Source organism: Lissotriton helveticus, chromosome 1_1, assembly GCF_964261635.1.
Source record: "Lissotriton helveticus chromosome 1_1, aLisHel1.1, whole genome shotgun sequence".
Classification (NCBI taxonomy): Eukaryota; Metazoa; Chordata; class Amphibia; order Caudata; family Salamandridae; genus Lissotriton; species Lissotriton helveticus.
Window position 1 is genome coordinate 1397174616 of NC_136057.1, and position 17394 is coordinate 1397192009.

The following is a 17394-nucleotide window of genomic DNA, read 5'->3' on the forward strand; positions in this document are numbered from 1 at the left end:
AATTCCATTAAATGCGCTTTAGACTCAACTGCCAGAGCGTTCAACACAAGTGTTTTGTTGAGTAGACATGCTTGGCTACGTATCTCTGGTTTCAAGCCAGAAGTGCAAGAAACATTATTAAATTTACCTTTTGATAAAGAACAACTATTTGGTCCCCAGGTGAACCACGCATTGGAAAAAATGAAAAAGGACACTGAAGTAGCTAAATCAATGGGGGCGCTACAAACCCCTGCTTCGAGTGTCTCCTTTCAGCGTCCCTTTTATAAACAGGGCGCCAAAACAACGCCACCTGATGTCCCTACCCCCTCCTTCAGGCAACCTCAAACCTCCCCATCCAGGCGGTACTACAGGGGTACTTACAGAGGGAATAATTAAAAAGGTAGAGGAGCCTCAAACACACTCGGCCCCTCCACCTCCAAGCAGTGACTCTCTGCTCATTCCCCCCGACCCCTTAACGTCTGTCAGGGATGACTGCAACATTTCTTCCCTGCCTGGACAACCATAACGTCATATCAATGGGTGCTGGACATTATCCAACATGGTTGTCTGGAGCTCACAAACACACCTCCAAACATTCCACTTCGCAGACACAATCTTTCCACAGAACTCCAAAACCTGCTCAAACAAGAAGTGGAGGCTCTTTTACTCAAAGGAGCCATGGAGTCCGTCCCTCTTCAACATCAAGGGACAGAAGTTTACTTTCTGTACTTTCTAATTCCCAAAAGAAGATGCCTCACTATGGCCTATATTAGATCTCTGGCCCTTAAATCATTACACACTATCAAACCAATTCCACATGGTCACTCTACAAGATGTAATTCCACTGCTTTAGATAGGTGACTTTATGTCAGCACTAGACTTAAAGTACGCTTACCTCCACATACTAATCCACCCAGCTCATCGCAAATACCTCAGATTTGTTATAGCTGGAAAGCAATATCAGTTCATAGTTCTTCCATTCGGAATCACTACCGCACCAAGGGTGTTAACTAAATGTCTAGCAATGGTAGCAGCACACCTGCGCAAACAGGACATTCATGTCTTCCCATATCTAGATGACTGGCTAATCAAACCCAGTACTCCTTTCTTGTGTTAACAGCACACTCAAACTACACTCCATCTTTTACATCAACTAGGATTTACTGTCAACATATAAAACTCACACCATCAACCCATACAGTTTCAACCATATCTAGGGGCCATGCTCAACATACAATTGGGATTAGCATACCCAAATATGGCCGGAATTCAAGACATCCAAACATTGATACAGTAGTTTCAACCCAACCACCACATACTAGTTAAAACAGTTATGAGACTCTTAGGCATGATGGCATCTTGCATAGCCATTGTACCAAATGCTCGACTACATATGCCGCCGCTGTAAGAATGTCTGGCACACCAGTGGTCTCAATCACAGGGTCAGCTACAAGATCTAATGTTGGTAGACAGCTGAACTCATTGCTCTCTGCAGTGGTGGAACACACAACATTTGACAGAAGGGTGGCCGTTCCTCTACCCTGTTCCCAAGATCATTCTCTCAGCAGAGGCATCCCTTACAGGATGGGGGGCTCACCTTCAGGATCTCACAGTTGAGGGTCTCTGGGATACCACTCACCAGGGTCTCCACATCAACTACTTCAAGCTGTTCACCTAGCATTAAAAGCATTTCTAACTCATGTCACAGGCAAGGTTGTCTTAGTCTGGACAGACAACATGACAACCATGTACGTACTATTTACAAAAACAGGGGGTTCACTCTCTACAGTTATCACGCCTATCTCAGACAATTTGGCGTTGGGCAATACATCACAACATCCATCTGCTGGCGGAACACCTCCCAGGGATGGACAACCTCTTTGCCGACCTTCTCAGTAGGATACTGCAACAAGTCCACAAGTGGGAACTCCACCCACAGGCCCTTTTCCCATACTTTCAGAAGTGGCGGGTTCCCAAAATAGACCTATTTGCAACAGCAGACAAAGCTAAATGCTCAAACTTCGCCTCCAGGTTCCCACACCCTCTATCCAAAGGCAAAGCTCTATGGATGAACTGGTCAGGGATATTTGCCTATGCTTTTCCACCACTCTCTCTTCTTCCGTTTGTGGTTCGGAGACTCAGACAAATGTCTCTCATCATTATTCTTGTGGCTTCCACTTGCTCTTCTGAACTATGGTTCACTGCACTGCTCGAATTCTCAGTAATTCCCTATATGGATCTTTCCCTCAACCCTGGCCTTCTCACTCAGAACGATGGAGAAATCAGGCACCCAAATCCAAAGGAGCTCAATCTTGTGATTTGCCTTCTGAGGTCATAGAATTATGATACCTTAATCTTCCCCTGAATGTATGACCATTCTTAAAGAAACATATAAACCTACAACTAGAGCGTTTTACGCAGCAAAGTGGAAGAGATTTGCTTTCTACTGTCGCAGTAAACAAATTAATCAGTTTGAGCAACTGTGCAAAACATTGTTACCTTCCATATTTACAAATCTCAGGCCTTGCGTACATTTCCATACGGTCACATCTAGCCACAGTTGCTGCCTATCTAAAAAACAAGCAACATTTGCCCTTGTAATGAATTGGAATAAGGTAGTAGTGCTCCCCAGTTAGGAAAATGACCGCACCTCAAAGATGAAGCGTTAAGTATAGTCAAATCTTGTGTGAATCAATAGTATACCAATTTTCAGTCAGGTTGAGGTGCTTTCAGCTCAAATCACCCACTACCAAAGGTGCTGATTACACATTAGAAAGCTGATGTGTATGCATACATACAAAAAATAGAGCTTAGGTCAGCACTCTTCTTGCTTAAAGTACCAGTTTTGAAGGCATTCATGAAATGCTTTAAACTAGTAATTACACATAGAGTTCTACCTCCACCAGCATGGAATCTCAATATAGTGCTCACCAGACTTATTTGCACACCATTTGAATCACTGCACAACTGCTCCCTATAATTTGTGTCTTGACAAGTTGTTTTTATAATAGCCATTACCTCATTTAGATGTGTCAGTGAGCTTCAGGCATTAACTTTGGAAGAACCTTTTTTCCAGCTAGATAGAGATAGGGTGGTCCTTAGAACCAACCCAAAATAATTTTCAAAAGTTGTTTCACCTTATCACCTAAATCAGTCAGTTGAGTTACCCATTTTCTTTCCAAAACCCCCGATTCAGTTGCGTAGAGAGATCTCCATACACTAGATTTCAAAAGAGCTCTAAGGTATTATATTGACAGAACTAAAATGTCCGTAAATCTAAACAACCATTGTTGCTTCTTTGCCCCCTCACACCAGAAAGCCCATTTCTAAAACAGGCATTTCTAGATCGATAGTGAAATGCATTCAAACATGTTATGCCAAAGCTTTGCTTACACCCCCTAGAACACACTCTACTCATAAGATAGGGGCTTCCATGGCTTTCCTGGGTAATATCGGATATTTGTAAGGCAGCTACATGGTCTACACCACACACTTTCACTAAACATTATTTTGTGAATGTTTTAGCTCACCAACAAGCCAATGTAGGACAGGAAGTGTTAAGTACTCTCTTTCAAACAACTGCAACACCCAAAGGATAGCCACCTCTTTTGGAGAGGGACTGCTTTACAGTCTATGCAGAGCATGTGTATCTACAGCCACACATTGCTCGAACAGAATATGTTACTTACCCTGTAAGCATCTGTTCATGGTATGTAGTGCTGTAGAATCACATGTGCCCACCCTTATCACTGGACACCAGTGGTTGTTGCAGCTCCTTTACACTATTTCATTTGCATGGACATCTCTTCACTGCTATTTACTTACACTCCATTCTCACCCGCCTGTGGCAAAACAATCTAACAATGGAGTCGATGCCTTTGTGCACTATCACCAAGAGAAGAAATCACTTTGTGCCATGACTCTAAAGACTTCCTCAAGGAAGAAGAACTTGCACACATCCGGACCAAATACTAGATGGCAGAAGTATACAAGCATGTGAATCTACAGCACTACATGCCACAAACAGACGCTTACAGGGTAAGTAACACGGGCCACAGCCAACAAACAATACTATGTAGAAACTGGGCTTCACAACTATTTATTGTATGTGCATAACCAAGTAAAGTGTTTGATTTGTATTGATCATATTAAAATTTATGTTTCCATCATACTTCAGAATTACAAGAAATGCCTCATTTGTGCTTTCCTAACTGCAGATATATTTTAACTAATGTGTACAGTTCATTTAATGGTATTTACATTTTGTTGTGTTAAAAAGCTGACATACTATAGCCTTTCTTTTCACTCTCCCTGTACGCCAACAAGACTGTTATGTAGTTCCCTTTTCAAAACGCTCTCACTTTACAGTCACAGAAAGTAAAGTAAACACCAATCTGCATGTTAAAAGAATAAGCAGCTATTTGCCAGAAGACATAACCTAACATTTTACCTCTGTCTTTGAACACACAGCAGATGTGAAAAGATTAAAAACATTTTAAAGGCTTCTTTATTGCTCATTCGCCTTCTGATGGCAAGCATGGTTATTTTGGAAGTGATGCAGCAACTCCTGCACCCCTACTTGCTGCGCCTATTTCCGGAAGGAAAAACATACAGGTACATGTATGTTTATATATTACTTTTATGTGTATACATATTTATTAATAGTCATAGAGTGTATACAAAACATCACAATATCATCACAGGTCTGGTGTGAAGGACTGATGGCACAGTGCACAAACAAGTGGCCCCTGAGTGAATGCACACAGATAGCGTAAACAGTGCCCATGAGGAACCCAAAATGAAACAAGAGCAACAGGCACCACTGGTTCTTCGGAGCCCTAATGTATGTGATGTAAAAATCCAGTGGGGTAGGGTCGATTGGCGTAGAGTGGGGTAGATTGAAGTGGAATGGTGTGGGATGGGGTGGGGTAGATTGGAGTGGAGTGGGGTGGGGTACATTGAAGCGGTGTGAGGTAGATTTGGATGGAATGGGGTAGATAGTAGATTTTTGTGGATTGTGGTAGATAGGAGAGCAGCGGATTGGGTTAAATTGGTGTAGAGTGGAGTGAGGTATATTGGAGTAGATTGTAGGGGTTGGATTGGGGTATAATGGAGTGGGGTGGCTTGGGGTAGAGTGGAGTGGGGTGGAGTAGAGTATGTTTGAGTGGAGTAAAGTGGGATGAGGTAGAGTGGGGTGGAGTGGACTAGAAAGAAGTGAAGTAGATTTTAGTGGAATAGATTGGGCTAGACTGGAGTGGGGTAGATTGGGGTGCAGTGGGTTAGATCTGAGTGAAGTGTGGTAGATTGGAGTGGGATAGATTGGAGTGAAGTGGATTTGGGTAGAATGAATTGTGGTAGATTGGAGTGAGCTAGATTGGAGTGAAGTGGAGTACAGTGAGGTAGATTGGAGTGAAGTAGAGTGGGGCTAAATTAGGGTGGAGTGGGTACATTGGAGCGGAGTAGATTGGGTGGATTAGAGTATGGTAGAGTGGATTGGGGTAGATTGGAGTGCAGTGGGGTAGCTTGCATTGGGGAAGATTGGAGTGGAGGTACAGTGGAATGTAGTGGCAGGGCATATAGTGGCACAGAGTGGAAGGACATAGAATGGAGCAAAGTGAAGTGGTGTAGAATGTTGTAGAGTAGTAGTGTAAAGTTGAGTCTTGTAGTGAGGAGTATGCATGGTGTGATGGTGCACTGCCATTACAGACAACACATTTCCAATTGAAAATGGCCATTATATTTGCACAGACATTCAGTTTTACTGCACACAAATGATAATGTTTGGAAATGTTATCATCAAGTATATTGATTTGTATTGATCATATTAAAATATTTGTTTCCACCAAACTTCAGAATTACAAAAAAAGTGCTTCATTTTATAATGCTCTCATTGTGATGTATTCTGAAATATCAGCACAGTTAATTGTTGTTGTGTGCTAGAAAAGATAACATCCTACAGCCTCTACTCTTGCATGAGTACTCGGCAAGACTGATTGTCAAATAAATTCTCTCACTTTTAAGTCAGTGAAACAAAGAAAACATCCAGTTCCTTGAAATACAAAGCATGACATTTGACATCTGCACAGCAAATGATACAAGATAAGAACAAGATTTAAAGGCCTGTTTACAGATAACGAGTACTCACAAAGAGATAAGTCAAGCTGGAAAGCCTAAAATAAGCAAATGATAGAGCCTGCTAGGACAGATGCACTCTGGGGAGTGGCTCAACAGAAATAAAAAAAATAGGTCCTAATAATGCAAGCACTGTAAGGACACGAGTACTTGGGCCGTACTGTAGGGAAGGGTCACATGCAAGAAGAGGGAAGTACCAACCACAGAACTGACCAGCAGGAAGCAAGCAATTGAGAGTGACTTTAAAGCCCACAATGATAAATAATGGGAGGGCTCTAAGCCCACTAACAGTAAACAAAAGGCTCAAAAAGACAGCAAATGTGCTGTCTACGCAAGACCTAAATAGGTTCTATAGGTGGACAGTAGCATATTAATAAGAGTTGTTTGTTATTTCTTCATATAAAGGTTGAATTTACCCAGTACCTGGAGAGGATAGTGACTGGGAGGGAATTAACAATAAAGTCAAAATTTTCTAAGAAGATATCCGTGGGGCTACAGGGTGGTTAAGCCCAGATATATCAGGCCTGTACGAGGTACCTGCCCGATAGTCAGCCATGGGTCGGGGGGTGGGCAAGGGGTAGACTTATAAATAAGGATCCTGAAACTATTGCTATTACTTGTTGTTTTCGAAGAGTGGCTAAACACTGCGTGTCCGTTATCCACCTAAATATTGACTCAACAATATCAGAAAGAAAGAACTCTCTACAATTCAATGCAGACAAGACCGAGATTCTTTACTGTGCAGCAGGGAAGTCTCCCTCACCACGTCCCATTCATTTTTGGTCATTGCCCACAGCCATTCCACCAACTTCTTTGGAGAAGGTGTGTAATTTGGGAATTATGTTCAATAACAGATTGTTAATAACACTTGTTATGTTAATAACACTTCTATAGCGCACAGATGCCCCAGCAAAGGGGCGTCCCGGCGCTTCTGGAAGGGAATCCAGACACAACACAACAAAAAGATGGAGAAGGCAAACAAGACAGAATCCTAAGAGGAATGGGGGAACAGATGCGTCTTGATGGCTCTCCTGAATTTCAGCAGCTCCTCAATTTCGCGAATGTGGGACGGTAGAGAATTCCACAGCTTCGCGGCCAGGACTCGGAAGGAACGTCCTCCCGCTCTGCACAATCTAAATTGCGGAAGCACAGCCAGATTTTGGCCCATGCATCTCAAAGGACGCGAAGGAACATAAGGTTTCAAAAGACTGTCAAGAATCGGAGGGGAGGCCAACCTGAGAATCTTAAATGACAGGCACAGTGTCTTAAAGTGAATCCTTTGTGCCACCGGCAGCCAATGCAGAGAACGAATGGTACTCTCAGCAGAGCAGAACCTTGGTAGCCCACCAAGGCTCTGGCTGCAGCGTTCTGGATACGTTGCATCCGCGCAATTTCGGCCTGGTTGGCACCCAGCAGTAATGAGCTGGCATAATCAAGCCGTGATAGTATAGATGCTTGAATAACCAGCTGCCTGGTTGGGGCATCAAAGAACCTAAGGATAGGTCTCAGCCCACGTAATATGCCGAAACAGGTGGCCGCTACTTTTTTCGTATGGCCGCAGAAGTTAAGGGCAGGGTCAAGCCAAACCCCCAAGTTCTTTACCTCTGTCACAGGGGTAGGGGTTGCACCCAGCTCAGGAGGCCACCACTTATCATCCCAAAGATCCGCTTGCTTACCTACTATCATGATCTCTGTTTTTTTGGCATTGAGCTGGAGACAGTTGGTATTCATCCAGCTGGCCACTGCCAAGAGTCCTTCCTGAAATCTGGGGGCATCAGGGTCGGAGTCCCCACTCAAGGTGACCGCCAGCTGCATGTCGTCAGCATAAGAGGCCATAGTCAGGCCCCAATGCTTGACGACATCAGCCAGTGGCCTCACATAAAGTTTGAATAATGTGGGGCTCAGTGACGAACCCTGGGGCACACCCAGATCCAGGGGGTAGAGTTTGGACTCAAACGGTGGAGTGGCAACCTTAAAGGTCCGATCAGATAGGTAAGAGCGGAACCAATCGAGAGCGGTGCCCTCAACCCCTGCCTCTCGTAGACGTTGAAGTAGAATTTTGTGCGAAACCGTGACCCTTGAATCACAAGTAATTAAACAGTGGGGAGCTGCTTCTCGATTATTAGAGACCTTCATAAGGTTCTTCCGATTCTGCCAGTTTAAGCTTGAGCACTGGTAGTACGTAGTACCGTTTTAAGCAGGTTGGACTATTGTAATGCCTTGCTGCTGGAGTCCCCAAGATATTTGATTGAGAGGCTCCAGACGACTCAAACGATAGCAGCTAAGCTAGCCTTGGGAAGGCCAAGACATTCATGTGCCTCCTTGACCTTGTCGGAGCTGCACTGGCTTCCCATACTGCAAAGAGTTCAATTCAAGTCCCCTTGCATAGTATTCAAGGCTCTGCATGGTTTTGGACCTAAACCAATATAGAATAAATGTGTCTAGTATGCACCAGCTAGGAGTCTCCGCTCCTCCTGCGCTAAGCTGGTGAAGGTACCAAGATTTTTTTTTTAAATCAGGAGGTAGGGCTTTCAGTATGTCTGCTGCACAACTTTGGAATAGTCTTCCACTCAAGATGAGACAGCTGGAGGATCTTTTAGAGTTTAGGAAGAGACTAAATACATGGCTCTATCGTAGTGTATAAACTGACTTAACTGACGAGACCCCCCATGTACCATGAACCCAGTTGGGCACACGTATGATATTGCCAAAATGCCCGTGGGGTGATAGTGCGCTTTATAAGGGATGAAATAAATAAATAAATATAACCATTAAATCGTGGTGAAAATATCTTGGCTACAAAAATATTGTAGATCAAAATATCGAAAGTAAGTATATCAATTGTTAATTATTTTACCATCATATCAAAGTTTAAAATATGTTTAACTTTCAAACAATTTTTAATTATGGTGTTTTATTGCATTGTTTTGTGTTTTTTTATAACATATGTTACTGTAAAATTATTATTATTAAAGTATTATCGCAGTGCATATTTTTTCGTGTTGGATTTATATGGGCATTGAGTGGGTAGTGTTTTAATTATATTTTGAATTTGTACTGATTAATTCATTGTTTTATTATATTGTATTTTTAATTGTTCTTTCTTTAAATGTTTTATACTTTTTTATTTCATTTTGTTTGATTTATTGGGATATTGAGTGGGTAGAGCTTGTTTTTATCAATCACATATTCTTGTTAACATCACAGGGTATTGTTAGTTGGTCAATTTGATGATTATGTTATATCTGTTATTTTTGTGGAATTAACTTTTATATTTTTTAAATATGTAAAAAATATTGATTTTAAGATCAGTTGTGGGTTTTCGGGGATAATGGGGAAAATGGTTAATGTTTTTTAATTGAATGTTTAAAAGTGTAAAATATGACTGTTAATTTTGTATTTTTTGTTACAATGATTCACAGTATGTTGAATTATGTATTACATTTTTAATTCTAGAGGTGGGTTTGTGAGCCTTTAGGTGGGTAGATTTTTATATTAGATAATTTAAAACTGAGAATAAACGATTAATATAACAATTATGTTATCTTCCAAAACAGACGATTGACCATCTCAAAAAAGAGAGATGGCGTGAGTAGAGAAAGCAGAGAGAGGGAGAGAGAGCGACAGAAGGGAGAGGAAAGAGAAAGAAGGAGAAAGCAATAAAAAGAAACATAAGAAAACAGATAGACTGAGAGAGACAGAAAGAGGGAGAATAGGTGAGGTGTAGACAGAAGTCTACTGAGAAAGAGAGGAGGGAAGGAAAGAGAGGAGATAAAGGAGACTATAGAATATAGTGGGAGGTAAGAAGAGAGACAGGCATTAAGTGGTGGTGAGGAAGAGATAAAGAGGTGAGGGATGGTTCGAGAAGAAGTGAGACCAAAAGTAATATAAGGTGAAAGAGATGGACAGAGCAAAAGTGACTGAGAAAGAGAGGGAACAAGAGAGCCTGAGAAAGAGACAGAGAGAGAGAGGGAGAGAGAAAGAGCAAAAGAGATGTAGAGAAAGGAGAGAGACTGGGGGAGAAAGGAGAGGGGGAGATGAAAAAGAATGTGAAAGAGAGAAACAGAGACTGGTTTATTGGAAAGTGAGGGGATATTAAGGTTAAACATTTGCCATTCTTATTCCGAGGAGATATTTTGGTGGCAGACAACAGCCCTCATTAAAGTCGGAAGAAAGGACTGCCTACCCTTACAACCTTTTTAATGAATGGTTCTGTTAGGCTCATTAAAATGTGCATAGTATGACCATGTTTTAAAACTACTGCAGATGCCAAGAAGTTCTGTGACCTAAGAGAAGAACTAGGAGGTGACTTCCAATAACTTTTCATTTGGTATTTATGTTATATATAGAATTATAAGTTGGTAACAGTAAACAGGTTTGTTTTACATCAAGTAGTTTCCGCGCTACAATAAATAGACAACAAGAACGAAGCTGGAGTTGTCTATGACGTCACTCGGAAACCCAAGGTAAAAAACGTATCCATTATTAACTTTTTACTCATTTATAATTTTACGTCATGTATAGCCCCTAAAATTATCGGCTCCTGCTTTCACCTGTTTTCATAATGAGGGAATCATAAAAAACATGGCCTCTCTTCCCTATCTCAAATGTTTTTTTTTTAAAAAGCTGACTGACTGCCACCCACCCCACCACGCTTTGTGCCTTCGGCCCTCTTTCCCTTCCCTCCTGAAGCTGTGCTTTCTGCTCTTTAGCTCTGCAGTGACAGGCTCTCGGGGAGCATATCAGAGCAGCCTATAACACTTTTATGATATAGCAACAGTGGAAAACAACTTTTGTTCCCCGCTGTTGCTACACCATAGTAGTGAATAACCCGTTTTTTAATCTGGAGTTCACAATAGTTACTCTCAGAGTGAGACACATATAACATATAGAAGTACAGATGGGCAACTGTGAATAACAGGGATGTTTATCACCGAGGGGTTCTGAGTGACATCAAATAAATGAGAGTTGAGCTTGAGTTGTCTATGATGTTACTCAGAACCTCTATGGGGACAATTATCCCTGTTTCTTAAATTTACCCATCTATAATTTTATGTTGTATATGCCACCCCACACCAAATCATTTAACTCAGCTTCCAGCTTATGTGAAGGGGCAGAGGAGTATAGGGGAGCCATATATAATACGGGCTTCCGGTTTTATGGTATTTATTTTTTTAGCATTTCCATCTGTATTTATCCATATTTATTTTTTACCCACTTCTGTATTTATCCATATTTATTTTGTGTTTTGCGGATAAATGAAGTGGTAACACTGTATATTTCCATATTTATTTAACTGATAGACGTGCACACATACTTTGATGTCTGTCTGTTTTAGCTATTTTCAGCTGCTGCATATTATATAACAATACATCCACTGGTAAATAGCATTATACCACAAACGTATGTTGACACATGGCATTATTTAATGAAATTGCATCTTTTTTTAAATTTCCTGTGCTGTCCATCTGCTCAGCTGTTGGCATATAGTTCATGAAAGGCAGCACAAAGGGACTTAAAAGAAACCCAATGTTCTGTATTTATCCACCTTTAAAAATAAATGCAGACAGAAAACACAATGTATTCTGTCAGTATTTATCTGTAAAAATTTGTAAAAACGGAAAATAGGGAGCCTTATATATAATACCTTTAAAAATATTTTAATTCTGACCTCATGCCACCCCTACCACCAACCCTTAAGATACCCTCCTCCCCGAATTAAAAAAAATCTGGTCTTCTGCTACCCACGCCGCTTTCTGAAAAACTCCCTTTCCAAATTCAAGTATAAAAAAATTCCTGGCCTCCTGCCACCCACCCACACCACCCTCTGCATAAACATCCGGCCACTCCAAACAGGAAAAGAATACCCAGCCTCCTGCCACCCATCCTCACCATGCTCTGTAAAACCCCCTCCATATTGCCCAAACTGAAACTGAACTCTGCGTCATCCCGGCCCCGCCCAGCCCAAACGTATGTGTCCCGTTCTCACAGTAAGGGTGGATAGGCTGGATAGGCGCTGAAGCCCGTTCTCACAGTAAGGGTGGATAGGCTGGATAGGCGCTGAAGCCCGTTCTCACAGTAAGGGTGGATAGGCTGGATAGGCGCTGAAGCCCTTCTCACAGTACGGGTGGATAGGCGCTGAAGCCCCGACAGAGCTCGGTGAGAGGCCCTTGTGAACGCATCTTCCTTTTCCTCCCAGAGCAGGCCTGTCAGACGCACACTGACAAGAGAGAAGGCGGGCGGCGTATGGCCAGTCTCCTGTCTCGCTCTGGTCTGTGGTGACCAGGGCCGGACTGGCCGTAGGGCAACGGGCATTTCCCAGGGAGGCTGGAAGAGTGGGGGACGGCTTTGCAGCAGCGGGGGCCAGTTTTGTTACTGGTGGGGTTCGGTTTTGTAGCAGTGCTGCAATATCGACCCAAGTAACAAAAGCAGCAGGGCTTCATACTTGCAACCCCCCTCCCCGCCACCTACTGCTTCCATCCAGAGAAGGCGGGTGAGACTGCTCTCTAAGAATGCACATACACATATAAACAAATCTGGAACATACTCAAAGTTCCACACAATACAGAGATCTTAAAGTGATATACTTACACAGATCTTAAAGTGATATATGATGTATTCCGAAAGATGATGGATACTTCAGATAGATTATTTAAGTTACTTTATTGAGTAAAGATGTTAAGATATAAAGATAACCCCATCAGGAGCCGCTGTCCTGCTGCTCAGCCCTCACCCAACTGACATTCACAAACCACTAACGTTCCATTCATCCAACATTCCACATCACATGCATTCTAGCTGAGCAGCAGGAAGATATAAGATACAACAATATACTACAGACTGCCAGCAGCAATACCACCCTCGCATTCAAAGTGCTCACTTCAAAGGGAAGTGAACACTTCCCCGGGTGACATCACAATAGTGGTTCACCACCTTGGTGAACCACTGTTGTGACATCACTGCAAAAGAAATCCGATGTTGGACGGGTTGTTCACAATAAAGACTTCCTGTGAAAGCCATATACTACAATTATAATGACTAAAATAATACCATGTTTTTATCTAGCGCCCAATACCTTACTTCTGCAGTTTCTAAGCGCACTAAATAATGTGTTTCTACCACCAAATGAACAGCACTCAAGCAGAAGATACTCGACTACCAGGAATCCCTCTCAAGCCGGCAGTGACTCACACGTCTAAGGAACTGCTACAAATTACAGCACATCTCTGACAACTTTCAAACATTCTCAGAAAGAATCTTAAAATACTTCAAAACTGGGTAGGACAGAAATCACAAGATACAGTCTAACTTTGTGTCAGAAAATTAAAGAAATCACATGACAGATTTCTGAATTTTGCACAGGGCGCCCTAAATATATCCGACACGTCAGAAATGTCAACAACGCACCTCAAATTCCGGAGGAACCAGAAACGTGCAGAAATCACTCCAGGCACCAGTACACGAGGTTTCGCACACCCTCTCACATTTTGGGGAAATTGTAACAAATGATCACATATCTCAAAACTGTTTATAGATTATTCATCTATATCAAAAAATGAATACAAAAGCACCCCAAATATTTCAGGGAGAGATACAAATGACGAAGACAACAGCACACACAAAAGAGTGATGCTGAACCCAACATGGGGGATAGATATATTCTGATAGCTATGCAGAAGAGCCGCCAGTTTTTAAACATGAGGTTTGCAGCTTACACACAAATCTCTGCAGCATTCACATTAACTAGCTGAGCTATCTTGCTACGTCTTGGTTCTGTGGCCTGTAGCTTACACAAAGATCTCTGCAGCTGGTACATTAGCCCACGGAGCTATCCGATATTGGAACCGGTGACCACAGCTTACCTACATATCTCTACAGTATCTTCGTTAATCTGATCAACTATTTTTCCAAACATGAACCCTGTAACCTGCGGGTTAGGCACGGATTTCTGCAGCTGCGACCTTAACCCAATGAGCTGCATCACTGCCCCCGCACCTTGTGGCCCGGAGCTCGCTGTCCCTTATTGACCACCTACTGTCCCAAGAAGCAAACAATTGAGGCCCGCTCCCCTCTTACCCTCGCAGGCATGCCTCCGCGCCCCGCCACTGCTGGCTGCCTCGCCCTGCCACCCTGGCATCTTGGGAAGACGAGGAAGCCCCGGAGCTGCCCAACGAGTTAGGCTGGATCGGGCAAACCGCAGGCTGGCGCTGCCTGGAACCCTTCCCGCCTTAAAGACACATTTGATATTTATTGGTACAGCACTCACTTCAGGGGTCTAGGCGCACACTGTTTGGAAGTGACACACACATGAAACCCGGCTGTGCTCAAGCAGGTAAGGTCAGGCGAGGACTTGTGTTCAGCAGAATTAAACTTCAGAGTCACAGTTGACCACTTTTGCCTTTCGATGCAATCTTAGTGACGGGGTAGGTTTGTCTCAGGTGAACCTTGGCTCTCAAGTGGCCAAAGTTCACACGCAGCTAGGCTTGACTTTCTAGACAGCATTTTCTCTGCCGGGATTTTTTAGTCCACGCATAGATTATTAACGTGAAACTGCAAGCCCCAGAATGCAACGTGGTGTTGGCTAAAAGGGCTGTATGAACTAAGTCAAACGAGCCCTGAGTTCGCCGTGCTGCACTGGCAGCGTTGCGTGTGCTCAAGCACTGGAATAGCAGTCAGTAATCATTATAAATCAGGATTGGGGTACACTTACAGAGCGGCGCGTGAACCCCAGTGCTCAAACATCTGGTGAAGATGCAGCTCAGGACTGAGGTGCAACAGCTTAGTTGTATGTTGTAGATCTTCTCTAGCTGGACGAGCCAAGGGATTGAGGCCCGGACATCGCACACCTCCATCCTGGACGACTATAAGATCAGGGACTGCATCAACAAACTGGGGGAGGGGGAGCCGGGGGGGGGGGGGAGGGGGACGAGGCATTGCCCTCGTACACAAAAGCACCCTCCGCCTCACCACACACGCAGACGACCACTAGACCAACAAGGAGCACCTCCACTTCCAGGTCCAGACTAAACCGAACCCCACCCTCTGCTGCACCCTCATCTAAAAGCCCCCTGGACCCTGCCCACCCTTTAGCAATTTCATCAATGACTTCATCGCACCCCACGCTCTCGCCTCCACAGACTACATCCTCCTCGATGATCTCAACTTCCACCTGGACAATTCCAACAACAAAAACACCTCCTCTCTGCTAGAGAACCTTGCCACCATTGGACTCAAAACCGGTCACCACCCCAACCCACTCAGCTGGACACACACTCGACCCCATCTTCTTAGCCAGCAACAACATCACCTTCAGCCACACTACCGAGCTCCCTTGGACCGACCACTTCTCGTCCCCCTTCTCCCTCACCAAACCTACCGTACACCACCACGCCCACCGATAGCCTCGCAGATGTTGGAACAAGGTCACCGAAGAACAGCTCGCCACCTGCCTCAGCAAAACCCCCCACCGAAATCTGTGGATGCCAACATATCAGCACGCAGCCTACTCCGATGGATCTCCAACTGCGCCAACACCCTGGCTTCCCTGAATAAAGCCTCAGAGAAGCAGCACCACAAGAAAGCCAGCTAGTTGTCTCCCACCCTTCACAAATCTAGGCATACCTGTAGACGGCTTGAGAAGAGATGGAGGAGCAGCAAAACCCCCGAAGACCACTTAGCCTTCAAAACCACCGTCACCACACACCACCACCTCACCAGAACATCAAAGAAAGCGGCCCTACTAGAAAGGATCAACACCAGTGCACTCAAAAGTAAAGAACTCTTCACCATGGTCAAAGAATTCCCCAGACCCAGCACAGAGACAGCAGACATCCCTTCCTCCCAAAACCTCTGCAACAAGCAAGGCACCTTTTTCCACTACAAGATTAAGGAGATATATGACAGTTTTGACAGCCTCGATACCCAGGACCCTCCCACCCCACCATCAACAACTGCACCCAACGATACCAGACCCCAGCAGACCCTCCTCAACTGGACTCCCTTCACCATGGACGACACCCTCAAGATCATGAAGAGCATCTACTCCGGAACACCCTAGGACCCCTGCCCGCACCACATCATTACCAGAGCCAGCACCACTATCGCTCCAGAACTCTGCCACACCATCACTGCTCCATCACCTCCGGCATTTTCCCGGAAGACTGGAAACATGCAGAGATCAATTCCTTGCTGAAGAAACCCTCTGCCGACCCGATGCACCTCAAGAACTTTAAACCCATCGCTCTTTTCACTTTCCCGCCAAGGTCATCGAGAAGGCCATCAACACCCTCTGAATTTATCGAAGCAAATCACATCCTGGACCTCTCCCAACCCAGCTTCCGAAGCAACCACAGCACCGAAACCGCCCTCTTTGCCACCACAGACGACGTCCGCACCCTCATCCACCAAGGCAAAACTGCAGCCCTTGTCCTCCTGGGCCTGTCAGTCGCATTCGATACCGTCTCTCATTGCATCCTATGCGCAAGACTCCACAACGCTAGCATCCACGACAAAGCCCTGGAATGGATCCGCTCCTTCATCACCGGCCAAACACAGAGAGTCAGACTACCACAGTTTCTCTCTGAACCTGCAGAGATCAGCTGCACTGTGCCTCAGGGCTCCGCCCTGAGTTCCACTCTCTTCAACATCTACATGGCTCCGGTCGCTGCCATTGTCAGGAACCACAGACTAAACATCGTCTCCTACGCTGACGACACCCAGCTGATTCTATCCCTAACCAACGAACCCACAGTTGCCAAGATCAACTGCCACGATGGGATGAAGGCTGTCTCCACCTGGATGAAGAACAGCGGCCTAAAGCTCAACTCAGAGAAGACCAAAGTCCTCATCATGGGCTCCTGGTAGCTCGCAGCACTTGGAACACCCCACACCCATAGACCACGCACAAAACCTAGGCATCATCCTGGACTCCTTGCTCACCATGAACCACCAGATCAACGCTGTCTCATCATCTTGCTTCCACACGATACACCTGCTCCGAAAGATCTTCAAGTGGATCCCCACCGAGTCCAGAAAACGGTCACACGTGCACTCATCAGCAGCAGAATCGAATACAGTAACGTACTCTCTGCTGCATCACCCAGAAACTCCTCAAGAAACTGCAGAACCTTCAGAATGCCTCCGCCAGACTCATACTCAACATACTCCGCTGCAGCCACATCACCAACCATCTGAGAGACCCACTGTCTCTCAGTCAACAAAAGAATCACCTTCAAGCTCCTCACACATGCCCACAAAGCTTTAGACGTTGCTTGACCTGCAAAC

At 44.4% G+C, this 17394-nt stretch overlaps 1 protein-coding gene across 5 annotated transcripts in view; it reads right to left on the bottom strand.

The window, feature by feature from the left end:
- The window catches only part of RGL3 (ral guanine nucleotide dissociation stimulator like 3), a 357925-nt gene that overhangs the window by 197269 nt on the left and 143262 nt on the right, over positions 1 to 17394 (bottom strand). Inside the window, exon 1 of one of the 5 annotated variants that reach the window (XM_078684185.1) lies at positions 14188 to 14220. The exons of the other annotated variants lie outside the window; for them this stretch is intronic. Within the exon in view, the coding sequence (XP_078540311.1) occupies positions 14188 to 14199 (12 nt within the window). The 5' untranslated portion in view covers positions 14200 to 14220. Of the gene's footprint in view, positions 1 to 14187; positions 14221 to 17394 lie in introns of those variants that run through there. 5 annotated transcript variants of the gene reach the window in all.